The sequence below is a fragment of the Ovis aries genome, chromosome 17 (genome assembly GCF_016772045.2).
Source record: "Ovis aries strain OAR_USU_Benz2616 breed Rambouillet chromosome 17, ARS-UI_Ramb_v3.0, whole genome shotgun sequence".
Lineage (NCBI taxonomy): Eukaryota > Metazoa > Chordata > Mammalia > Artiodactyla > Bovidae > Ovis > Ovis aries.
This window is the reverse complement of record NC_056070.1, coordinates 6,673,259-6,698,054: the sequence shown is the minus strand read 5'-3', so window position 1 is coordinate 6,698,054 and position 24,796 is coordinate 6,673,259. Positions and strand designations below refer to the sequence as shown.

Here is a 24,796-nt window from a genome sequence, read left to right as displayed (position 1 = left end):
ACCCTTCTCTTGTACACCTCAACCCAGTCAATCTGTTGATTAGAAAAGGAGGCAGTGAATATCTGAAAAAATACACTGAAAGGACCCTAGGAAACGGTCTTAAAAACTAAAAAGCAATGGGTGAAATACATAGTATCTGAATTATATCTCAATAAAGCTATTTTTTAAACAAATGAGCAGGGACGTTTTCTCCCTGCTCTAACAAGCAAAGAGCCTGTGGTTTATTTAGGGTTTTCTAGGATCTTCTATATAATTCTCGTGGTTGTATTCCAAGAAAAGGCTCAAACTATATATATTTTCTGTTTCCACTGCTAAAACACAAAATATAAAGCTTGACCCAATATATGAATACCCAACTGGAAACACATTACTGGAAGACAAAAATAAATCAATAAACATTTGTATTCACAAAACTAAAATGTCACACTTACTGATAATGAATTTAGTCCAGGCCACCACTGACCAAATGCAGAGAAAATTAATAGGAACATCTTTATACTTTATTTTGGATGGGGGTTTCAATAGCCTTTCTGCCTTAAAATTCTATTTTAATTTACAGAACAGTTTATTCCTTGGAATATCTGATTTAGTACGCTCCAATTTTCATTTTCTTGAGGAATTTTAATTAAGGTTGGTTTTGCTAAGGTCACACTGAACATATAAAACTATATATACTAAGGCTGCTAAAAATCCAACCACAATTTTTTTCTTAAAAGTGATGAAATATAATTATTTCCAGATCTTTTATTTGTATAACACAGACTATTTCAAGTAATCACCTACTTTTTTCCTTTATTTCATTAAACTGTAAGGTTTCTCACAACATACGGGAGTATTCCAGAGAAAAAATTCAGAACAATAAAATGTGGAAGTTATAAAATTATATTATTTCAACAATGGGTATTTTATCTTTTTAGACACTTGGCTTCATTCTGAAGCTATATTCTTCTCTACAACAGTTTTGACTATGTACAGGTCATTTACCGGAAATCAGTTGCCTAAGAATTTTGTTAAACATGTTCCTTCTTCAGGAAAGAGAGGAAGGAAAGGAGTCATTTAAAATAAATAAAGATTAGATTAATTTTATTCCATACAAACAATAGAGAGGAAATGTTCACTGTCATGAGAATAAAAAAAGGCTGAAGTCTTTCATGGGAAATTTGAATTGCTTCCAGGATAATTATCCTCAACCAACCCAAATTCTCTCCACAGCGTCTTCCACCACCTGCGTCTTCACTCGCCATCTTCGTGTGGTTGCAACATATATTCCTGGGCTCTCTGCGCCACCCTTCTGACACCTAGCCCACACGGCCTTATACCATAATTAGCAATGGTAATCAACACCCAGGAGTAAAAGGAAGAGGATGGAGGCTGAAGGATCCACAGTGCTGAAGGCACCCTGATTTCTGTGGGAACTAGTGAGAAGTGGACAGATTCTGGATGCAGTTGTGTGGCAGGACTGGGAAAGCATTCTGAGTGGGTTCGAATGTGACTCAACGGATTGGATGCGGGCGGTGGGAGTGCGGGTGGTAACCGGGATAGGAGAATGGGGAAGACAGAGATTTGAAAACAGAAGTCAAGAAGGGCTGCTAGCTTACTGGTCTGAGGATGGCCATGCTATTAAAGGAAATGAGGAAGGCTGCAGGAGGAACGGATTTGCTGGGCTATCAAATCCAGTGACGGCCCCCAAGGATGTCCCTAACTCCCCACAGCCTTTGAGTACGTTACATTACCCGGTAAAAGCAACTCTTCCCATCTGATTAACTTGAGTAGTGTGAGATATGGAGAACATCCTGGATTATCCAGGGGGGGCTCAATATAATCACAGATCTTTTTAAAGAGCAATGCAAGAGAGTCAGAGATGTTTATGAGACTATGCAGAAGGATGGAAGCTGAAAGAAAAGAGGAACAAAGGTGCTGTGCTTTGAGGATGGAGCAAGGGTCCACAAGCTGAGTGCCGCTGGCCTACGCAAGTTTAGAAAGGGCAAACATGATTCTCCCCTAGGTCTAGAGATAAAATGCAGCCCTACCAAACTTGATTTTAGCCCACTGAACTGATTTCAAACCTTTGACCTCCGGAACTGTAGGACAATAAATCCATGCTGTTTGAAGCCACTAAATCTGTATCAATAGCAATTTGTTATAGCTATGGGGAACTAATACATATATATTAGATTTGAGATGTCTATTAGAGATACAAGTAGAGATGCTGAGTAAGCAGTCTGGAGCTCAGAGAGGGCAGAACTAGAGAAATAAAACCAGAAAAATTTGTTTGAATTGTGTATCATTTTCCCCACGTTGCTCTAACCCTGCATCCCAAAAAAGCACTCAACTGCAAACACAACATTTTTTCACGAAATTTCAAGATGTTCAAGAATCCCTATTTTCCTGAAATCTCTAGCATAAGGAATCACAAAGCAGCCTGTTCTAACCCTGATAAGATGACTGCTCCCTCCCTAAATAAAAGGAAACCAAGTAACTCTCTTCATTTAAAAATAAAAATCTTTTTTTACAAAAAACCTTTTCCCCAATACTTATTTTTAAAAAATCCAAATGTTACAGAAATATCTAACATAGAAAGTTCAAATTCCCATGCACCCACTCTGTTCATCACTACCCTTTACATGTTCTCCTCTTGCTTAAAGATGTGGTCAATTTATCTCTGACTCCTTTTTAAATGTTTATACAGATAAATAGCTTCTTTTAATCTTGCTTTTTTTTCTTCAATTAAGCTTACTTTTTAAAATTAGCTTAGGATAACAGAAATCTGTGCTTACAACAGCTGCAAAGCTTCAGAGGTGAGACTTTTGATTTCTTCTATTAGAATTCCATATAACTAGGCTAGATAAAAAGAAAGGATAGCAAGCAGTTGGTTGATCAAAGAAATTTTGTGTCAATGAATTTTAAATAATGAAAACATTCTGGCCTGAAATTTTAAAATCACTAGAGTATCTTCAAAGCAAGTATCTGAATTTCTCCTATCCCCCTATGAGTTCGATGAGGCTATTTTTATTTCTGAAACAGAGAGCTAACATGAAAGACCCAGAGGAGACAGTATTTTTTTAAGATGCATTTGTTTCATATTCCTTTTGTCCAGAAGCTGCTGAGTTGGTATCATAAGGAAAAATATGTTAGCTCACTGAAAAGAGGACCAATAAATGACAAGTTCCAAAACGGGCACATTTTAAACTTCTAAAAACAGGTCTCAGTGAAAGTAAAACAAAACCAGTGTCAATCAGCCTTTCTTTGGGAGTCCATCTGGCTTAGTCAAGCCCTTCCAGGAAAGGGCGATCCACTGAGCATTAGGATGAGCGCACCCTCCGCACTGCACACAGCCAGCTCTGCACAGTACTTTTTATCTAGTGTTTGAGTCTCTTCAAGTGAAAACATCTACCAAATGCTATGTGAGTTCATCAGATACGGCCGAGAAAAATCCTTCCAGAACAACGATTATATTTTCCAGCCAAGAAGGTAAGTTAAGTATAACAGGACTGACTCGGGAATTCCCAGGAAAAAAAGAAAGAAACGGTTCAAGGCCATGCTAAGAAATCTGAGCTTTAAGAGGTAGATTAAATAAGGCACAGGAGTTTTAATGCAGAGGAATAACATGATCAGTTCGCATTTTAGAAAAATCACTCTGGTCACTGTATAGAGAATGAATTACAGGAGGTAGAAAGCCTAGTTAGTTAGTTATAAGGCTGTTGGGAATGGTGAGAGATGCTTGGTCCAGGATGGTAGTAGGAGGGAGGAGGACTGAGTCAGGGCTGTAGAGGGGATGTATTCAATAGACTCTGGTAACTGCCTGGTTAGACAGAAGTAACCCTGGTAAGGGAGGAAGTTTAAGAATTTCACCCAGGTTTCTGGCTTCAGTAACTTGAGCTGTGTTACTGTCCCAGTGAGACATGGGACCTTGGAAAAGGCAGCTTAGGGGTGAGAATTAGAAGTTAAAGACATCAAGAGTCTATAAAAAGAAATCCAAACATATTACATTATTATAATGAGCATTTGTTAAATAAGTAAGTAGAGAGAATTAGAATATGCTCCAAAAGCTCAACAGGCCAATTTCTAGTTACTTGTTAGCTGTAGAGCATTCATTAAAAATGTAACACACAAAGAATTCTAAAAGCAAGTTTCTGCCATTAGTTTTAGTTTGCTCACATTAGGGAACCTTTAAAGAAGCTATAGTAGATGATGTTGTTCCCAGTGTTTCCCAGCTCTCCGTGCAGAAAGATGATCCACCCACTCAAGGTACCAGGTGATTTGCAGGGCCTCCTACAGAAGGATTACCCTTCCCTGCACCACTAACATCCAGCTGGCCAATGTGAGTAGAAGTAATACACACCTACTTCTGAGAAGTTTTAAAAACTGGCACATGATTTGTTCATTGCTCCTTTTCCCAGTAAGGGATTACACCTACAGCCAGGATCCCAGAATGAATAAGACAAGTGAGGCTGAGCTCACTTGTTTATAACTGCAGCAGTAACAAAATATGCCAGATGTATGATGGATATAGGTGTCTAACAAATAACAATGTGTGATCTGTATTTCCCCTCCTCCAGCTGAATTTTTCTGGTGATCTCCTAAGAAGCAATCTAATTGGAAAAAAGAAATAATTGGCCCAAGCATCCAAAAATTTAAAAAAAAAAAATTTAACCTGAAAGAAAAATGTATAGTCTGGAGTCAGCAAACTTTTCTTTTAAGGGATAAACAGTATATACTTTAGGCTCACAGGCCACACAGACCCTGTTACAAATACTCAGCTCTGCAGATACGGCACAAAAGCAGCCATAAATAATATATAAATGAATAAGCATGACTGTCCCAATAAAACTTTATTTACAAAAACAAGAAGTGAGCCAGATTTGGACCACAGAAATACAGTTTTCAGATTCCGGGTCTAAATTGTTCATATTGTCAATGAGGAATCTGAGACCCAGAGAGATTAAATCAAGGACACACAGCTGGCTGGTGGCAAGCTGCATGTTAGAATGCAGGTCTCCTGAATCCACTTTTCTGGAATAGATTCTGTTGGGTCACGACTTGGAGATGAAACACACAGTAAAATAGGTAGAGAACACAAAGGGCAGGTTTTGATTATGTTAAACAGTTTTCCACAGTGTGGTTATGAGGATTTGCATTTTAAATGATTATGGCTTTCATAAAAACAATGAATGTCCTAAGATGGAATAGGTGACCAAATGATAAATTAGCCAGTGTTTGAAAAATGATCTTCAGAGGAAACACAATTATAGACTTCTTTCCTACTATCATTTTCTCTAACACGCATCTATCATTTCTTTTATCAACATGACAGCATTTGCCACTGCAGCAGCTCATCTTAAGGCAAAACAGGTTAAAAAAAAAAATACCACAACATGAGCAACAAATACACTAGGTCAGCAATTATTTCACATGGCATTTTAAATTTATTGTCCCTTTCTTTTAACTTTCAAAGTAACACTCATTGGAGGAAACTCAATACAGAAGTGTATAAAGTGACACCCCGTGCCCTCAATTCCCCTCCCCAGTGCTAACAATGACTGATTTATATCAGAACGTAGCAAGCTACGTTCTCAGAGTCATTCTTTAAAAAGCAAAGGGGAATATGGATTCTCCTGGCCAGATATTCCTTGAAAATCAGGTTTTTAAAAGTAACAGCAGTGCAAGTTCGATTAATGAAGCAGAGCATTCAAAGCTGGTGTTCTGGGACAACTCGGGGGGGACGGGGTGGGGAGGGAGAGGGGAAGGGGGGCTCAGGATGGTGGGACACATGTACACCCACGGCTGAGTCACATGATGTATGGCAAAAACCACCACAATACTGTAAAGTAATTAGCCTCCAATTAAAATAAATAAATTATCTTTTTTTAAAAGTGAAAATAAATAAATAAATAAAAGTAACAGCAGGCTAGGGGGTGTCTGTGCCTGGAACTAAAATAAGCAAGCTGTCTATGCAGGGTTTAAATGAAAAAGGGTCTTGACTCCGGCACTGTAACCGGATGAGTGAGGCTCCTCAAATACCTTCATAATGCTACTGTAGGATATACAAACACTTCAAAATGAGTAAGACTATCCTATCCACACCTTCTCTTTCAGTATTTTATTGGGAAAAACTTGGCCACTTTGCTCATAAAAAGACCGACAATCTTAATTAGTTACTTTTTAAATCCATCCTTGAGTGCCATCAGTGAAAATGGCAGAGTAAAGAACTTCAAGATTCTGTTCTCCAGAAAAGCACTGGAAAACTGGAAACTGGAAACTGGCAGAATCACCTTTTTTTGAACTCTATAAACTAACCAAAAGTTTGCAGCAACCACTTGATGCATTTAAATACAATGAAACAGTCAAGAAAAACAAGGTGAGTTTTAGTTGGAGTAGCAAGCTTTGTGGCATTTTAACCAACCCTGGTCTCATCCCCCATTCTCCAGCTCAGCAGTAGCCTTGAAAATAATAACCTGTCTACCTAGTACCAGTACTAGTACCAGAGGGAGCAGAAAAGACTTCATTCACAAAGAATTGTAATAATTTGTTTTGACTTGTCTAGTGGCACCTCAGAAGGCCAGCACAAAATACTTGTCTTTATCTTGCCTAACTCAAAACTCTCCAAACCCTGAAAAGTGGCTAGCCAGAGAAAGCTTATTGAAATCATTTACAGACAAATAAATATATTAGTTGCTGCTGCATGAGTCAATGGATAATAGTTGGGGCAAACAACAGACTAACCAAAGAAACTGGGAGGAAAGGCTAGAGGATGAGATGCTTTGGGGAATAAGGGCTTTGAAAAGCTCCCACATATTCCTGGGAATCTGAAAGTCTATGTGCATTCTCAGGATGGGTTCAAGCTCAGAAAGGATCTGAGATGGCCCTAAGCTCTCATCTGTGACTGACCTACAAGCTCTGCACAAGTAGAAAGTGAAGGCTAAGGTGAATTGTACACTACTTGGCTGAGTATTGAAGGTATGCTGTGATACACACACAGAGCGCCCTGCGATGACTGGGAGGTTTTTGGTGGTTTTTTGTTGTTGTTCTAGGCATTTAAGGAAAACTGTCTAATCACTAGCTGTCCACTAAGCTAATGAAATTGAGACTTCAGTGTCACACATCACACAAAAATTATACACTTTACAAAATTCGTTCAGAAAAATTACCAGACAAGTGACAACAATTATAACAGCAATAATAAACCCTAGGGAGAAGAATCTGATTCTGGAGCTGTAATATTGTAATATTCAAAATGTCCAGCTTCCAACATAAAATTCTGAGGCACATGCACAGAAAAAAACTGATCAACATAAACAGTTCTGTGAGAGCCCAGATACTGGACTCACTCGAGTTTCCCTGGTGGCTCAGGCCTGCAGTGTGGAAAACCTGGGTTTGATCCCTGGGTTGGGAAGATCCCTTGGAGGAGGGCATGGCAACCCACTGCAGGATTCTTGCCTGGAGAATCCCCATGGACAGAGGAGCCTGGCGGGCTAGAGTCCATGGGGCCACAGAGAGTCAGACACGACTGAGCAACTAAGCACAGCACAGACAAAGACTTTAAATCAACTATTTTCAGGAAGATCAAAGAGCTACAGACACTGCTAACAGAATGGAAAAGTAAACGGCAGACCAGGAGAAATATTTTCGTATCTTACATCCAGCAAAATAGCTGAATGCAAAGTATCTAAAGAACTCTACAATTTCACCATATGGAAACAAACAAACTAATTTTAAAGTGGGCAAAGATTTGACATTCTTCACCAAAGATGATACAATGGATGGCAATTAACCACATGAAACGATGTTCAACATCACTACACATTAAGGAAATTCAAATTAAAGCCACAAGAAAATATCCCTACACATTCATCAAACAAAAAGCCTAAAAGCCTAAAACAAAAGCCAAAGCAAAAAAACCTGACAATACCAAAGGCTGATCAGAATGTAGAGCAACTCAAACTCTTATCCATTGCTGATGATAATGCAAAATGGTTTGATACAACTCTGAAAACACTTTGGTAGTTTCTTATAAAGTTAAGCATACACTTACCATATGACCCATCAAAACAATGTCCAGGTACTTAAAACTAGAGAAATAAAAACTTGTGTTTATGCAAAAACCTGTATGTTTAGAGCAGCTTATTCACAAACACCAAAACCTGAAAATCACCTAAGTATCCTGAACAAAACTGTGGTGCATTCATAGAATACTGAATACTGAATAGCAGCAAAATGGAACAAACTATTGACACATGGAACAACATGAATGAATCTCCACACCGTGCAGGATGAAATGACTCCATTAAAAGGCAAAATTACAAAGACATGGAACAGATCAGGAGTTACAGGGTATAGGGAAGATTTGACTGCAACAGGAAGCACAGGAGTTTCAAGGTGATGAAACTTCTGTATTCTGACTCTGGAGGTGATTACATGTGTGTAATCATACAACTGTATTACATACAATAAAGGTGATTACCTTTATTAAAGCTCACAAAACTATGTACCCAAAAGAAGTCAATCTTATGTGTGTAAATTCATGTACGTAAATTTAAAAATTAAAGGAGAAAAAAGACTGCAGGAGTTCAAATTCCAGCTCTACTTCTCTCTGCCTCATTGTTCTCATCTTGAAAACAACCTAACTTTCTGTGTTAGTTACAGGAGTTCCTGGCATACTTTACACACCAAATTAGTTACTGATTGATCAATAAAATGTTTTGTTCAGACATGCTAAAAAGTTGGTACTTTAAAAAACCTACTTAAACCTCGTTTTCAATGAAAAAAGCAAAGAAAGACTATTGCGCTTAAAACCCCTAATTTTTCATTACCTTTATTAAACATTCATCAGAAACCTATGAGGTGATCAGTACCAAATTATGTTCCTCAAGGTTTACACAATTCATGCGCTCAAGAAGGTACTGAAAGGCTTGTTCCCAGTGCTAGGTGAATACTCTCCACACTGCTTAACAGGAAAAGCAAACAGGCTCTAATTAAGATTTAATACTCAACCTTGTGTATCATTTGCCCTCTCCAGGGGAAGGTATCAACCGGAAGCTTCTTTTCCCAAGTCAGGACAGATCAGCATCCCTGGACTTGGCCCTCGCTGCGCTGCCTACATCCCGTCCATCATCAGCTGGTCCATCCCTCCTCAGGAACATCCTTACCATCCAACCTCCTCCCATTCCACAGATAAGGGGTTTGGAGCTTTTTAAGAGGCAGCAGCTGCTGTAACAGCGACTCCCATCTTCCCAGTGTCTCCCTCTTTACCTGAAAAGCGGCCTCCTTTCCTTGGCCAAATATCCAAATCCACACTCGACCTCTCAGAGCAGAGGTGACTGGGACCCAGGGTGGTGGCGCTTTGGGGCGGAAGGGGCGGCTCACCTCCCAGAAAAGCAACCACCGCCGCGGGGCCGTGGGGGCCCTCGAGGGAGGCCGTCAGGAAGGACCCTGATGGCTGAGCTTCGTATCCACTTCAGCCCGGAGCCTGGTGCCAGCCGTACTGATGACACCAAGCGGCAAACATATCCTCATCGCTACTAAAAACGCAACAAGAAAACTTCTTGCGGCCTTGGAACGTGCTGTTTCAGTGAGGCACTCGTGGAGTATAAAACTCCCTCACCATTGCGGTGTACACAGGATCCGGGTTAGAATAAAATATAATCAAATGAACAATAAAGACAACCTTAAATCGTTAAAACCAGTTTCTATTTGTGTTCTATTTGACATGCATTGAACATGTGTGCCAGGCACCCTTGTGGTTTACGAGACTGTAACAATGAACAAAATACATCTTTCCCCATGCTACTCAGTAACGAAAGGGTGTTCAAGTCATGCATGGAATCTACCGGTTTTGCCTTCTCACCCTCATAACTAACCTCAGAATGCACCCCAAGCCCAAAGTCTCATGTGACAATGATACTGAACAATGCAAGTCTAAGTGTCCAACACTCTGAGGCCAAATAACACAAACACTGGAGTCTGGAACAGAGAAAGGTTCACACAAGAAGATGGGTGGATCACGCCCTAAGAACCCCAAAGTCACTGAAAGCTTTCATCTCCGAGATAGCCAGGCGCCCAACCTACTGGCCCTCAGGTTCCTTAAGCCACCCAAAAACAGGTCCCATAGATTGTGACCCAGGCAAACTGCCAGTGCTTTTAGGTCGCGTTGACAGGGGTAGTGGAGAGGCTCACCACTGCCTCTAGGGCTGGGCCGAGCGAGTTGGTAGCCGCAGTCAGGGCTCTGAGCCCTGCAGGACACAACGCTAAGCCCATTCTGGGCCCCCCGCTCACCCGCTGGCCCACGGCCGGGTCAGATGGAGGGCCTCAGGGAGAAAGCCAGGATCTCTCTCTCACCTCACTCTCCACCTCACCACCACCACTCCACCGTTGTCTAGTTCCTCTCACTAACCGTAGCTCCTTAACGGCCGGCTGCTTGTAGGCAGGACCCGCTGCTGTGCTGTCCAATGGTGGAGCAGAACCCTACGGGGCGTGGGGGGGGGGGCTCCCTGACAGTTGGGTGCTGGTGGGCGGGGCCTGGTGAGGCACTCACCAATGGCAGAGCAGGACCCTACGGGGGGCGGGGCTCCCTGACAGTTGGGTGCTGGTGGGCGGGGCCTGGTGAGGCACTCACCAATGGCAGAGCAGGACTCACTGCCTGGTAACAGGGCACCAAGTAGTAACGGGCAGCAGTAGCTGCTGGGCAGGGCTGAACTCGCTGTGCTGTTACAACCGAAGCAGCTGCAGGTGTCTGCTTTTGTCAGAGGTAATTCTCAACTCTCACATGCAGGTGGCCAGGTGAGTACCACAAGACCCTACCATCCTCCTCCTTAAAGGTACCTATCTGTACTGTGTCATTAGCTTCTGCCCCAAGGGGACGCTCTGTGCAGGACCCTAGCTGGACAACCTACTTAGAGGCTCTTCCTTGGGGAGGCTGACTACAACAAAAACAAGAGTCATTTATTCAATAAGTTTAGAGCTATGGATGGAGAAGGCAATGGCACCCCACTCCAGTCTCTTGCCTGGAAAAATCCCATGGACGGAGGAGCCTAGTAGGCTGCAGTCCATGGAGTCGCTAAGAGTCGGACATGACTGAGTGACTTCACTTTCACTTTTCACTTTCATGCACTGGAGAAGGAAATGGCCACCAACTCTGGTGTTCTTGCCTGGAGACTCCCAGGGAAGGGGAAGCCTGGTGGGCTGCCGTCTATGAGGTCGCACAGAGTCGGACACGACTGAAGAGACTTAGCAGAGCTATGGAAAGAGACAGAGGTAAACTGAGTCACCAAAATGATGACCGTGGTGACAGTAACATAAGGAATAACAATCTTCCCAACTTACAAAGGAATGTTCTCTGGGGAAACTATTTGCCGTGTTTCCAAATAACTTTTTGCTATATTTCCAAATGACTTCTGATGCTACTTCCTGTCTTCCAACTTACTCAGTTCAGTTCAGTCGCTCAGTCGTGTCCGACTCTTTGTGACCGCATGAATCGCAGCGCGCCAGGCCTCCCTGTCCATCACCAAGTCCCGGAGTTCACTCAGACTCACGTCCATCGAATCAGTGATGCCATCCAGCCATCTCATCCTCTGTCGTCCCCTTCTCCTCCTGCCCCCAATCCCTCCCAGCATCAGAGTCTTTTCCAATGAGTCAACTCTTCGCATGAGGTGGCCCAAGTACTGGAGTTTCAGCTTTAGCATCAGTCCTTCCAAAGAAATCCCAGGGCTGATCTCCTTCAGAATGGACTGGTTGGATCTCCTTGCATTCCAAGGGACTCTCAAGAGTCTTCTCCAACTCCACAGTTCAAAAGCATCAATTCTTCGGCGCTCAGCCTTCTTCACAGTCCAACTCTCACATCCATACATGACCACTGGAAAACCCATACCCTTGACTAGACGGACCTTAGTCAGCAAAGTAATGTCTCTGCTTTTCAATATGCTATCTAGGTTGGTCATAACTTTTCTTCCAAGGAGTAAGCATCTTTTAATTTCATGGCTGTAATCACCATCTGCAGTGATTTTGGAGCCCCCCAAAATAAAGTCTGACACTGTTTCCACTGTTTCCCCATCTATTTCCTATGAAGTGAGGGGACCGGATGCCATGACCTTCGTTTTCTGAATGTTGAGCTTTAAGCCAACTTTTTCACTCTCCACTTTCACTTTCATCAAGAGGCTTTTTAGTTCCTCTTCACTTACTGGTATATCCTTAAAATAAGCCTCCCATTAACCTCCCATCTGAGGTTAGCAGAACAGGCCACTATTTCTTACAATCTGAAAGGACATAACTATCACACACATTACTTCCCAGTTACTTCAATGATGGGCCCTTACAACATTCTTTATGTGGAGTCTTCTTGCTGCTGCTGATGCTAAGTCTCTTCAGACGTGTCTGACTCTATGAGACCCTATGGACAGCAGCCCTCCAGGCTCCTCTGTCCACAGGATTCTCTAGGCAAGAATACTGGAGTGGGTTGCCCTTTCCTTCTCCAAGAGTCTTCTTAAGCTATAGATAACACAAAGCGTTAGTCACTCAGTTGTGCCTGACTCTTTATGACCCCATGGACTGTAGTCTGCCAGGCTCCTCTGTCAATGGAATTCTCCAGGCAAGAATACTGGAGTAGGTAGCCATTCCCTTCTCCAGGGGATCTCCTGCATTACAGGCAGATTCTTTACCATCTGAGTCACCAGGGAAGCCCCATGGATAACACAGGGACTGTACCTAGTCCATGTATAAAATGCAGGGTAGATTCCACTTATTGTTTGACTGAAAGGCAACACAACATAAATTACTTACGATGGAAACACATTACAGGGACTTCCTTGGTGCTCCATTGGCTAAGACTCCAGGCAGAGGGCCCAGGTTCAATCCCTGGTCAGGGAATTAGATCCACAGACCCAAACTAAGAGTTCACATGCCACAACTAAACAAATAAATTTTTGTTTTAAATTACAGTTCAGGGCTTCCCTGGTGGTCTAGTGGTTAAAAACCCATGTTGCAATTCAGGGGACTGGTTGGATCCCTGGTCTGGGAAAATCCCACATTTCGTGGGGCAACAAAGCCCACATCCCACAACTACTGAGCCTGTGCTCTAGAACCCAACAACTGCAACTACTAAGCCCACGTGCCAGAACTATGGAAGCCTGCACACCCTAGAGCTTGTGCTTCAGAACAAGAGAAGCCACTGCAATGAGAAGTCCAAGCACTGCGACTAGGAAGTAGCCCCTGCTCGCCACAATCAGAGAGAACCGCGTGCAGCAAAGAAGGCCCAGCACAGCCAAAATCATAAACCAATTCATTAAATTCATTACTTAAAAAAATAATAATACATATTCAAAAACTTACAGTTTTTGAAAGCACAGTGAAACCACTCAACATCACATTTTTAAATAGGAGATGAAGCCAGTGAGTCTCACCTCACATAGAACTCTAAAACTCCAGCTCTCCAGCCATCCCAAAAGTACTTAATCAGGAAATCTGAGTGTAGGGTGAGCACACATCTTGTTGAAAACTCCTCAGTTAATTCCAATGCCCAGTCAGCACTGAGAATTCCAGTACTGAGGCAGAAGTAACTGAGGGCCTTGTTAATCAAAGTGTAACCCAGGCACCAGTAGCAGAAGCAGCATCTACAGTCTGTTAGAAAGGCAGAATCTCAGGCTCCACCCCGAACCTATGAAATCAAGATCGGCAGTTTTACAAGCTCTCCAGGGGATTTGTAGGCATATTAAAGTTTGAGAAGCACTGTTTAAAGTTTAAAGCATTGCTACAGAAGTGTAAGAAATACCATACCATGTTTTCAAGTTGAATACCTCAAGAAGAAAGGAAGAGGAATAGATCAGCATAAAAGATAAATGTTTGTGATATTAGGCATTTCCCATTACTAAGCCTCTAATTAAGAATATTATTCAAATATAAGTCTGCACATTTTAAAACTTGAACTACCACTCCTTATTCCAAATGAATTTAACTTACAAACCACACCTTCCACTGGCAAGATTTATACCTCAACTGAGTAACGCAGATCAACCAGATAACTTGTTATCTCCATGGAGCTAGTGTGTTGAGGGACACTCCTCATGAGGAAGTAAAGGCACAAGGAGTGCGGTGCCAAGGCAAAAAAGGATCTTTTACCTGGGCAGCCCCAAGCTGAGTGAGGGGCCATCCAGATTTTTGTGAACACCTCTGTACTAGTTTCAGAGGACTCTTTGGAAATGGGGATATTTATTGCCAGCAAAAAGAATTCTCCATGTGTCGTGCAAACGTTTTCTTCTGTGCCCCTTGTTCTTGGCCGGCTCTCAGAGAAAAAGCATTTAGCTTTCTTCCAGTACAGCGATTCCTTGATTAATGTATCTTCAGGAAACAACACTCCAGCATGATGAAGGCAGCCATATTGGACACAAACTCTGAATCTTAAGCAGCAGCTCTGGCACAAGCTACAGGCTCATCAGCGATGCCACTGCGACTCTGCTCCTATGCAGCGGAGGGACAAAACCACCTCCCATCACAGCTTCTGTTTGTTTGTGCCCTGAGCAGTATTAAACATGGCACTTGGCAAAATGACAAAATCAGAAAACTGTTTTCAGATTCTAGAGGCTTCCTTTTCAATCCCACTAAACAAGGATGACCGTGACCCTCTTCAAGCAATGTACATTACACATGAGAACCTGACATTTATAGGCATTTTTCCCATAGTACACTTGTAGAGCAGTTAGAGAATAAATAATTCCCATTCAAAAGATGCAAAAGGGAAGGACATCTAAGTTATTTGTCCAAGGTCACATTATAATAAAGCACAAAATAGCAGCAAGAACCTAGGTATCCTAAGGTAACCTCATGGTAACCAAATTAGCCTGGTGATAAGGAGGGAGAAACAAGATCAAGTCAGAAGTTTTATCAGCCAGGAATTGGATTCAACTGCTAATTATAAGGACTTAAGATAACAATTGTTTCCCAGGTGGTATCAGTGGTAAAGAATCCACCTGTCGATGCAGAAGATGAAAGAAACATGGGTTCAATCCCTGGGTCAGGAAGATCCCCTAGAATAGGACATGGCAAGCCACTCCAGTGTTCTTGCCTGGAGAATCCCATGGACAGAGGAGCCTGGCGAGCTCCAGTCTCTGGGATGGCAAAGAGTCAGACACAGCTGAGCACACATGAACACAAGCACGGCAGCAGAGGCTTAAATAAGACAGCTTTTCTTAAATAAAGGAGAAGCAGGCAATCAAAAGCCCACATGATGACTTTATTAACATCGGGAACTGAGAGTCCATGTATTTTTCTGCTCCACTGTTCTCAGTGTGTGGCTTCCATCCTCAAGGTGCCCTCATGACTCAGGATGGCTGCTGAACCACACACACCCTTGTTCCTGATAGGAGGGGGATAGAAGGGGATATGGGCGAAAGGATATTCTGTACACTTGAGTTCCCTTTAGAGAATTTTCCTAGAAGCCCCACTCAACAACTTCTACTTGCCTCTCCTTAGCAGGCTGGGTGAAGCAGTTTCATAGGTGGGTACTCTGCCACAGTCCGTCATACAGGGTTCCATTGACTAAGGAAGGTGGGAATGGATACTGGGGAGGCAACTAGGGATCTGCACAGAATCCTACCTACTCCATTGCTTTCTAGCTGTGTGACCTGGAGTAGATTATTTACACTTAGAGGTAAATAGCCCCTTCAGCTTCTCATCTGCCAAAATGAAGGGAATCATCACACCTATCTCATAGGATTGGTATGAGGACTAAGGGGAAAAAAACACACTTAAGACAATTAGAATACCACCTAGAAGCTGCACGATAAATATTAATTCATCGTTTGGTTATCCTAGTCCAGGGCTTTTCCAAATTCCTCTCATACTCTAACTTTCTCTCCATTTCCAAAACTGGAAAGGAATTCATATTAGTGCTTGGCACCTGTGGATACACTAGTGTGAAGGAGTTTTAATCATAGGCCACCTCAAGCTGGATATGCATTCCATGTCTTTCTTTTATAATTATGAAAGTGTGTGCCAGACATCAGGACACATCAGATTTTCTGGACAGAACTAGGGTGGAGGAATTGAGCTCACATTCCCCAAAAGGCAAGGTCTAAACACAGTCCCAATGGAGATTTTGGAGAGCCCAAAGAAACTAAAAAAGAATGATATCTCCTGTGCAGAATTCTACAAAACTTATGGAGATAATCTACCCCTGAGGAGGTGAAACAAAACTCTCACTCTAAGTCTGGCCTGCATAGTGACTTCCTTTAGTTCCTGTGATGTGAATGGAGGGGGTAGTGACCTTGGGGTAGAGAAAACTGACAAGCACTCCAGTGATGTTAATATTATACCCTTAAGTGTGGAGAAAAGGGAACCCTCTTGTACTATCTGTAGGAATGTAGACTGATACAGCCATTATGGGGAGGTTCCTTAGAAAAACTAAACATAGAATTCCCATATGACCCAACAATCCCACTACTGGGCATGTACCCTGAGGAAACCATAAATGAAAAAGACACATATACCCCCAATGTTCACTGCAGGACGATTTACAATAGCCAGAACATGGACGCAACCTAGATGTCCCAGGACGGATGAATGGATAGAGAAAATGTGGTACAAATATACAGCGGAATATTGCACAACCACAAAAAGGAATGAAACTGGGTCATTTGTAGTGATGTGGATGGACTTAGACTCTGTCATACAGAGTGAAGTGAGAAAAAGAAAAACAAATATCATATATTAACATATATATATTATGGTGTCTAGCCAAACGGTACAGATGAACCTATTTGCATGGCAGGGATAGAGATGCAGACACAGAGGACAGACAGGTGCACACAGTGAGAGGAGAGGGGTTAGATGGAGAGCAGCGCTGAACCTATATATATTACCCTCTGTAAAAGACAGCCCGTGAGAAGCTGCTGTACAGCAGTGAGCGCAGCTGGGTGCGCGGGGATGACCTAGCTGGGTGGGATGGGGTGGTGGTGGAAGGGAGGGCCAGGAGGGCGGGGATGTATGTATATATAGCGCCGATTCACTTTGCTGTACCTCAGAAGCTTTCACAACATTGTAAAGCAATTATACTCAAAAAAAAAAGAGAAAACTATACCCTTAATGTGTGGTTAATATATAAGTCATGGGCTTCCCCGGTGACTCAGTGGTAAAAAAAAATCCGCCTGCCAATGCAGGAGATGCAAGAGACTCGGGTTTGATCCCTGGTCCAAGAAGATTCCCTGGAGTAGAAAATGGTTAACTCCAGTATTCTTGCCTGGAAAATTCTATGGACAGAGGAGCCTGGTGGGCTACAGTCCACGGGGATGCAGAGTTGGACACGACTGAGCACGCGCACGTGCGTGTACACACACACACACACACAAACACACACAACTTTACCTCTCAAACACCCCAAACTCCAGACTAAACATGAGAACAGATCCCCGAAGAGCGACATTCTACAAAATATCTGACCAGTACTCCTTAACCCGGTCAAGGCCATCAAGAACAAGGAAAATCTAAGACACTGTCACAGCCAAGAGGAGCCTGAAGAGATATGACAACTATATGTAAGAGGACCATGCAAAGCAAGAATAAATTAGGTAAAAATTAAGGAGATGTTAATAAAGGGGAAATACGGGTGTGGGAGATAGGAACCTTCTGTCCTAGCTTCACAATTTTCCTGTAAATCTAAAACTGTTTCCTGTAAATCTAAAACTATTCTAAAAAAAAAAAGTTCACTTAAAAAAAGAAAACAGCCACTCCTACAGGGTCGGCTGCTCTCACGTCTGGAGGGTGTACTATCTGTTGCCCATTTAATAAAGTTCTGCTTGCAAAAAAAAAAAAAAAGAAAAAACAGTGCTTTATTGCCTGTTCACTCCTCCCCAGCCATGCACCCATCCCCACCCAAAGGCAAGCCTAGAGCCCCTAAAGGTGAGACCCACAGAGGCTGAGGGACAGGAACTGACGTTCAGCCTTCATTCAAATGAGAGGGCCAGGCCTCCTTCCTTCCTTCCCATCACCCTGCTCTACACTCTGAAGCTGCTGCTGCTGCTGCTAAGTCACTTCAGTCGTGTCCGACTCTGTGCAGCCCCATGGACTGCAGCCTACCAGGCTCCTCCCTCCATGGGATTTTCCGGGCAAGAGGACTGACTGGAGTGGGATGCCATTGCCTTCTCCACACGCTGAAGCTGCTAGATATATATTTCCATCTTGTACTTAATGATAACATTTGCATCGTACAGTATTATAAATTCCCCCAGACTATACACAAGAGAATTATAAATTTCCCCAGAACACATCTCACATCTTCCACTGATAAAGCGGAGTACCATCCCTCGATCAGTGAAGTGCCCATCTTGAAAGACACAACGTAAGCTATCATGACAGCCCTTCTCCAGGTGAGGCATGTCTTGAGCCTGGTACCTTTGGCTTCTCCTTCATCAACAAATTACTTCACTAGGAGCCTGGAGAAACACCCTAGATGTAAGCCTGCACATTGGCACGCTCCTGTAAACCAAGTCAGAAGTTCTTTTTCTGCTCATGTCCTAGAATCACAAAATGTAAAGTTGGAAGCCTCATCCTTTCAATTAATAAGGCAAAAACTCAGGCCCAGAAAGATGCTGTAAGTTGCTGGAGGCTAAAGCTAATTAACAGAGATCTGTGTACAGAGGATTAGACTCTTAAGTACCCTTGAATGTAGGGCTTCCCAGGTGGCACTGGTTGTAAAGAACCCGCCTGTCAACACAGGAGATGTGAGAGGCGTGAGATCGATCCCTGGGTCGGGAAGATCCCCTGGAGGAGGGCATGGCAACCCACTCCAGTACTCTTGTCTGGAGAAGCCCACGGACAGAGGAACCTGGAGGACTACAGTCTACGGGGTCGCAAAAAGTCGAACATGACTGAAGCAAGCTAGCACACACACACCATTGCATGTAAAGGTGAAACGTTCTGAGGGGAGCCAGAGTTGCCCCCAGAATGTAACATGCCAGTAAAGTTATAGAAGCCTTGGATGAATAGTGGCAAAGATTAAAAGAGAAAAAAAAGAATGAAGGCATGCACCCTGGTTAAAAATAGGATGTGGAGTCATCGACTTCCCTTTGATTTGTTTGAAATCACTTTAAACACAACGATTATGTCACAAGAGTGAGCTTTTCTTTTGTGACGAAGAAGAAAAGGTATTAATAAAAATCACGACAAGCCACATTAAAATAGCTTGTATGGCGCAAGGAATGTCAAGTGAAGAACTAGGCTCTGTCTTTGATGGTCTTGTAAGATTGATATATTTCAAAAAGACACATGAATTCCAAAGCAAAGCAAACACATTTGATTAGAAATGGTGAAGATGCAGGTTTACCTCCTTTTTCTTTGCCAACCTGGAACTACACAACTATTCCTAAATGAAGAAAAAAAATAGACTCGATAAAGTGTTAGATATTTTAACAATAACAAAATGATACATAAACACTAACAACATTATAGGCAGTATTTATTATGGGCCTAGCTGTGTTCTAAAGGTATTCCGTGTACTAATTCACTTAATCCTCAAACCCTATGCAATAGGTTTTATTAACATTCCCATTTGACAAGTAAAGAATGGATACACACAGGCAGGTTAGATAACCTGTCCAAGGTCACACAGTAAGAGGTTGAGTCAAGAAATAAACTAAGACAGTCTGATTCTCTTATGCTAACCTCCATTTCATAGTTACCATGAACTACTTGATCCTACTTATTTCTTTAAGGTATATTAGTCTTACTTTCCCTAATTCTATGACATGTTCTTTAAAAGCAGGGAGCCTATTTTATATATTTCTCTGTATTCCCTGTATTTTCTACACATTTTGCATAATTTTGTTGACAGGATAACTAGATGTTCTTAAAGAATTTGGTGAGTAGAGACTTTTTAAATAGCATGTCCATATATCTATAGTTTCTGTGAGATTTATAATAACTTTCTCAAAAGAAATTAGATAACTTTGGAAATCTAATAACAAAAACTGTAAGCTAGTGGCCCAGAAGAATTCATGTAGTTTTCAGAATGATACAACTAATTAGGCAGAGCCACACACTCTGGGCCGTCTGACCTGACATGTTGTATGAATCAAATAAACAATGGTTCATGACTTGAAACACCCAATAGAGTAACTGAGCTGCAGCTATATATCTAGCTGTGTTCTTTTTAGATTAAGGTGTTTTTTTTTTTAAACACTTCCGAGTCTCGATTTACTCGTCTTTAAAATGGGAATAATAAAAATGTACCCTCTTCCTTCTCAGGTTGTTGTAACAATCAAGTTCCATGAGGCTGTGGAAGTCCTTCCTAAGTAGAAAAGCACCAGGTAAATGTAAAAAGTATTTCTAAAATATAACAAGCAACATCATGCAGGTATAAACATGTGGAGCATTCAAAGCAACTGACTTTTATTAGTAGCCAGCAGGATAGCTTGGGAAAACACAGATTTTTCAGGTCAAAAAGACCTGGATTCAAGTCCCCATACTGCCATTTACAGCTTGAAGGATCTTGGGCAAGTCACTTAAATATTTTTAAAATATTTCTGAGCCTCAATCTTTTCAGTTATAAAATGGAGAAGATAACACCTCCCTCACAGAAGACAACATGTAAGCAGCAGTTCATAGAGAACACAATGAGGTCTAATCGTGACCTCATCTTAAAAATATCAGTTATTCTACTCAGAACACACGGGAGAAATTATATCTGTCCTTCCCGAGTTTACCATAATCACATCAAACACAGAGTAAATTTATTTAATATTTATTAAGCCCTATCAAATGCCAGCAGTAAAGAATCCTCCTGCAATACAGGAGACATATAAGACATGGGTTCAATCCCAAGGTCAGGCAGATCCCCTGGAGGAGGAAATGGCAATCCACTCCAGTATTCCTGCCTGGGAAATCCTATGGACAGAGGAGCCTGGCCAGCTACAGTCCACAGGGTCCCAAAGAGTCGGACACACAACTGAGCACACAAAATTAAATGCCTACCACTCCTCGGAATGTTGTACTCCCTGCCCTTTGCAACGACTTCGCTTTTACTTTTCACTTTCATGCATTGGAGGAGGAAATGGCAACCCACTCCAGTGTTCCTGCCTGGAGAGTCCCAGGGACGGGGGAGCCTGGTGGGCTGCCATCTATGGGGTCACACAGAGTCGGACACGACTTAAGCAACTTAGCAGCAGCAGCAGCAGCCACCCTTTGGAGAAACAATATAAAAATGCTGTCAGGTCACTCAGAGTTCTCAGACCCATTTGAGATTCTGACGAAAGCTATGGCATCTGTCCCCAAAGAAAGCTACAAAACTTTCAGTAGACAAAACAGAAGATATAGAGTATCTTCATGACCTTGGGGTAGAGAAAGCATTCTTAACAAAGGAGGACAGCGAGGAAAGGAGGGACACTTAACTATAAAGAAAAAGATTCATAAATCTACCTACACTAAAAATTACGAATTTCTACATCAAAAGAAACCATGAACAAAAATTGTTTACATAAACTAGAGTGGAAGCACAATCTACAACACATGCAACCAATAGAAGCTGAGATTCCTGTGCAAGTAAAAAACTCCAACAAATCAATAAAAAATAATAAGCAAAAATGTGATATATGAATGCAAAGAAAGAAACTAGAGCTGCATGTAACAATATGGATACATCTTACAAACTTAACAGGGAATGAAGAAAGCACGACACTCAAGAAGATGTACAGGATGATTTCACTCATGTGAAGTTGTCAAATAACTAAATAAATCATACTTAGTAAGGTAAAACTAAACAATATTGAATAGGGATGCACATATATATGCATATGCTTATATGCACGCATACACGTATAGGTAAAACTGCACAGGAAGGGGGAAAAAAGTGGTTCCCTCAAGGGGAAGGAAGACGTCATGACTAGGAGAGACCAAAGTTTGCTTCGGGAAATGATAATACTTGGGCACAGGCTATGAGAGTCTTACTTTATGATTTACAGGTTTTATATTTACAGGTTCACCTGAATATACATTGCAAAGTTTAAAAAAAAAAAAAAGGCACTTCCACAACCACACCTATATAGTTAGTTAGCAGGGAGAGAAGGAATTATGGTCACCCTAAGTCAAGCTCTGTGAGATCAAAGGAAAATGGAAAAAATCCTTAGATTGTGAGGTGGTGGAGGAAGGAGAGAGGGGATGAGAAGAGGAAAGATGAAACAGTAGAAAGAGGAGACGGGAGACGCTCCTGGCTGCCCAGTGGGTAAGACTTCACCTTCCAACGCAGGGTGTATGGGTTAGACCCCTGGTCAGGGGGCTAAGAGCCCACACGGTTCACAGCCCCAAACCCCAAACATAAAACAGAAGCAATATTTTAACAAATTCAATGAAGACTTTACAAACGGTTCAGGTTAAGGGGGGTGGGGGGAGAAACATGAAGCCTCTAGGTCAGTTCCTACTCTCTCCCTTGGACAAACGTAACTAACAAATGCCCAAGCTTGGTAAGGAATGCAAAGGAGTCTGAAAAACACACAGGAAACTAATGAGGAGAAAGAGCACAGCTTGCAAAGAAATGTAAACTATTAAATAATGTGTCTCCAAAGAAAGAAGCCTGCTAAAACAGCCAGTTTAACCCTCTGCCCACTCCATAATATCTCTGTTCCTCACCCCTGAACCCAGGCAGGGTATATAAAATGTGAGGAACTGCAAACACCAATTTCTGAGTGAAAAAGAACACGTCACCTCACAGCAACAGATTATCAGGGAACCTAGAAAAGCTCCTGGTAGCCTTGGGAAATTAAAGAACTGGCAAAAACAAGTTACAAAATGCCATTCCCACCGGCCTTGGAATAAACACATATACTGCAACTAAATGATAAACATATACCTGTATCATATCTAGTATGACCTTGGTACGGCTCTTCACAGAACATATGTGAAGCTTTTTGCTGAAGATAAGAGGAGTCCAAGGAATGTTTAAATCAGTGGAAAACAGAAATATCTCTGAAGTTTTTCATTGTATTCTCCCATCAATTATTTACTCATATCCAGCAATCACCCAGTATTTCATTAGATCTGGGTTTATACTAAACAAAACTATCAAGACATTATCTTCCAAATGGTTGGTGTTTGTGTGGTTAGTCAAATGCCTTATTTTGATGGAAAGAATAATGGGCAAAAGGAATGATTTTTTTAAATTACAAAAAGTATTTAATGCTTTTAATTAATTAATAACATGCAGTAATTTACATTGTACACAACATACTTTTCTAATTTTTCTCATATCAATTCATTGTTCATGAACTGCCTAGTCCTCAAATCTTATTGACATTAATAATCCCCACTAAGTATCAAATATTTAGATGGTAACACTCATTGCTAGAAAGAAGTCCAGAGCAAAGAATCTAGATTTCCTCAAAAAAACTTACAAAAGGAAAAATGGAACTTGACATTTGGACAACATGAGAAGACTCATCTTCCAAAAGGAATGATTTTTAAGGATTCAAGATCCTACCAGGAGCATCAAATCAACCATTTCTTCACGTTCCATTCAAACTCTTTCCTTTCATCCCATTTTCTAGCCTCCATTTGTTCCCCAGAAACTCAGGATCTTCTTTCAATTCTCCAGCTTTCCTTGAGGGAGCCTTCAGGGAGCCATATAGAAAAGTTTCTCCATGGTTTACGGGAATCCTCAGTGTATTCCATTTTCTAAAGAGGCCTTAATGAATGCGCACATCGGAATCTTTCTCACGCCTCTATCTCCCTTTTATTGTCATCTCTTCCCTCTTGTTTTCAGATAACTGGCTTATCCAGTTGGAACCAAAGACCAAAGAATTTCCTCTCTATTATGTTTAAGTGAAAAGCTCCCCCGGAAAGTGAAGGGGTGTGGGTGTGCCCTTACTCACTCTTCCACTTCTGCGCCAAACCATTGATCCGTACCGCCTTTGTGCACCCAAAAACAAGATCACAAAAGCAGTTATATGCCCAGAAATGATTCTCGGTCCCAGTGCATCATCACCTTTCAGAACGCTATACTCTGGACTGGGGAGAGGGGGAAGGAGGGAGACTGCGCGGGAGGCGGGGGGTGGGGGTGGGGGGGCGAAGAGGGGGTGGTGTCACCAAGTAACTCTAAAGCAAGTCCTACAGAAACTAGGTGCACTTGGGCGATTGGGGGTTGGGAGGGCAGGCCCAGGTCCGAAGTTCAACAGGCACCGAAACCCAAACCCGACTGGACTATTAGCACGTGCTTAGACTCGGTTGCGACAGCCTGGCAAACCTATCGGGAGGGGGCATTCTTCACCGGCCTCTGACTCATCCAGAGATAAGGCAGCCGCAAGTTCCAAGCCAGCAGCTCCTGGATTTAGTCTGCACGGAAAATATGTAGTTTCGGCTCCAGGGCCCCTAACAGGTAGAGATAATCTTGAATTTCCTGGGGCTCGGCCCCAAAGTGAGGATGGGAATTGAAGGAAAGCCACTCTCCCTCCGGCTCGCCTCCCAGAGTTGAAGGTGCGGATCCCCTCCGCGCGGGCGCGGGAGCCGCCGGCGTCCGGAGCAGGGCGTGCGCGGCCCCGGGTCCCCGGCGCCCCCGTCCCTCCCCTCGCGCTGCCCGAGCCCCTCACCTGCGGCCGGGTGGCCGGAGAGCACGCGGCCCCGGGCGCGGCGCGGGGCCCCGAGCTCGCGGCGCTCGCGCAGCTCGTCGTCCTCGTCCTCCCGCCGCCGGCCCTCAGCCATGGACTAGCCGCGCGGGCCCGCGCGCCGGCCGCCAGCCCCGGCGCCCCGCGCCCGCAGCCTCGGGCCTGGGAGGCGCCCCCGCGGAGCGGCGGCGTCGGAAGCGGCTGCCTCGTCGGCTCCACCTGCAGCCCGC

At 42.8% G+C, this 24,796-nt stretch overlaps 1 protein-coding gene across 5 annotated transcripts in view; it reads right to left on the bottom strand.

Moving 5' to 3' along the window:
- SH3D19 (SH3 domain containing 19) overlaps positions 1 to 24,796 on the bottom strand; it is a 198,764-nt gene extending 173,968 nt beyond the window's left edge. For 2 of the 5 annotated variants that reach the window (XM_042234935.1, XM_042234940.1), the window contains exon 1: positions 23,838 to 23,975. Coding sequence is in view for 1 of the 5 variants with exons in the window: in XM_027956244.3 (XP_027812045.2) it covers positions 24,552 to 24,663 (112 nt within the window). In the remaining 4 variants the exon portion in view is untranslated. The other 3 variants (XM_027956244.3, XM_060400975.1, XM_042234938.2) reach the window with 3 other exon arrangements.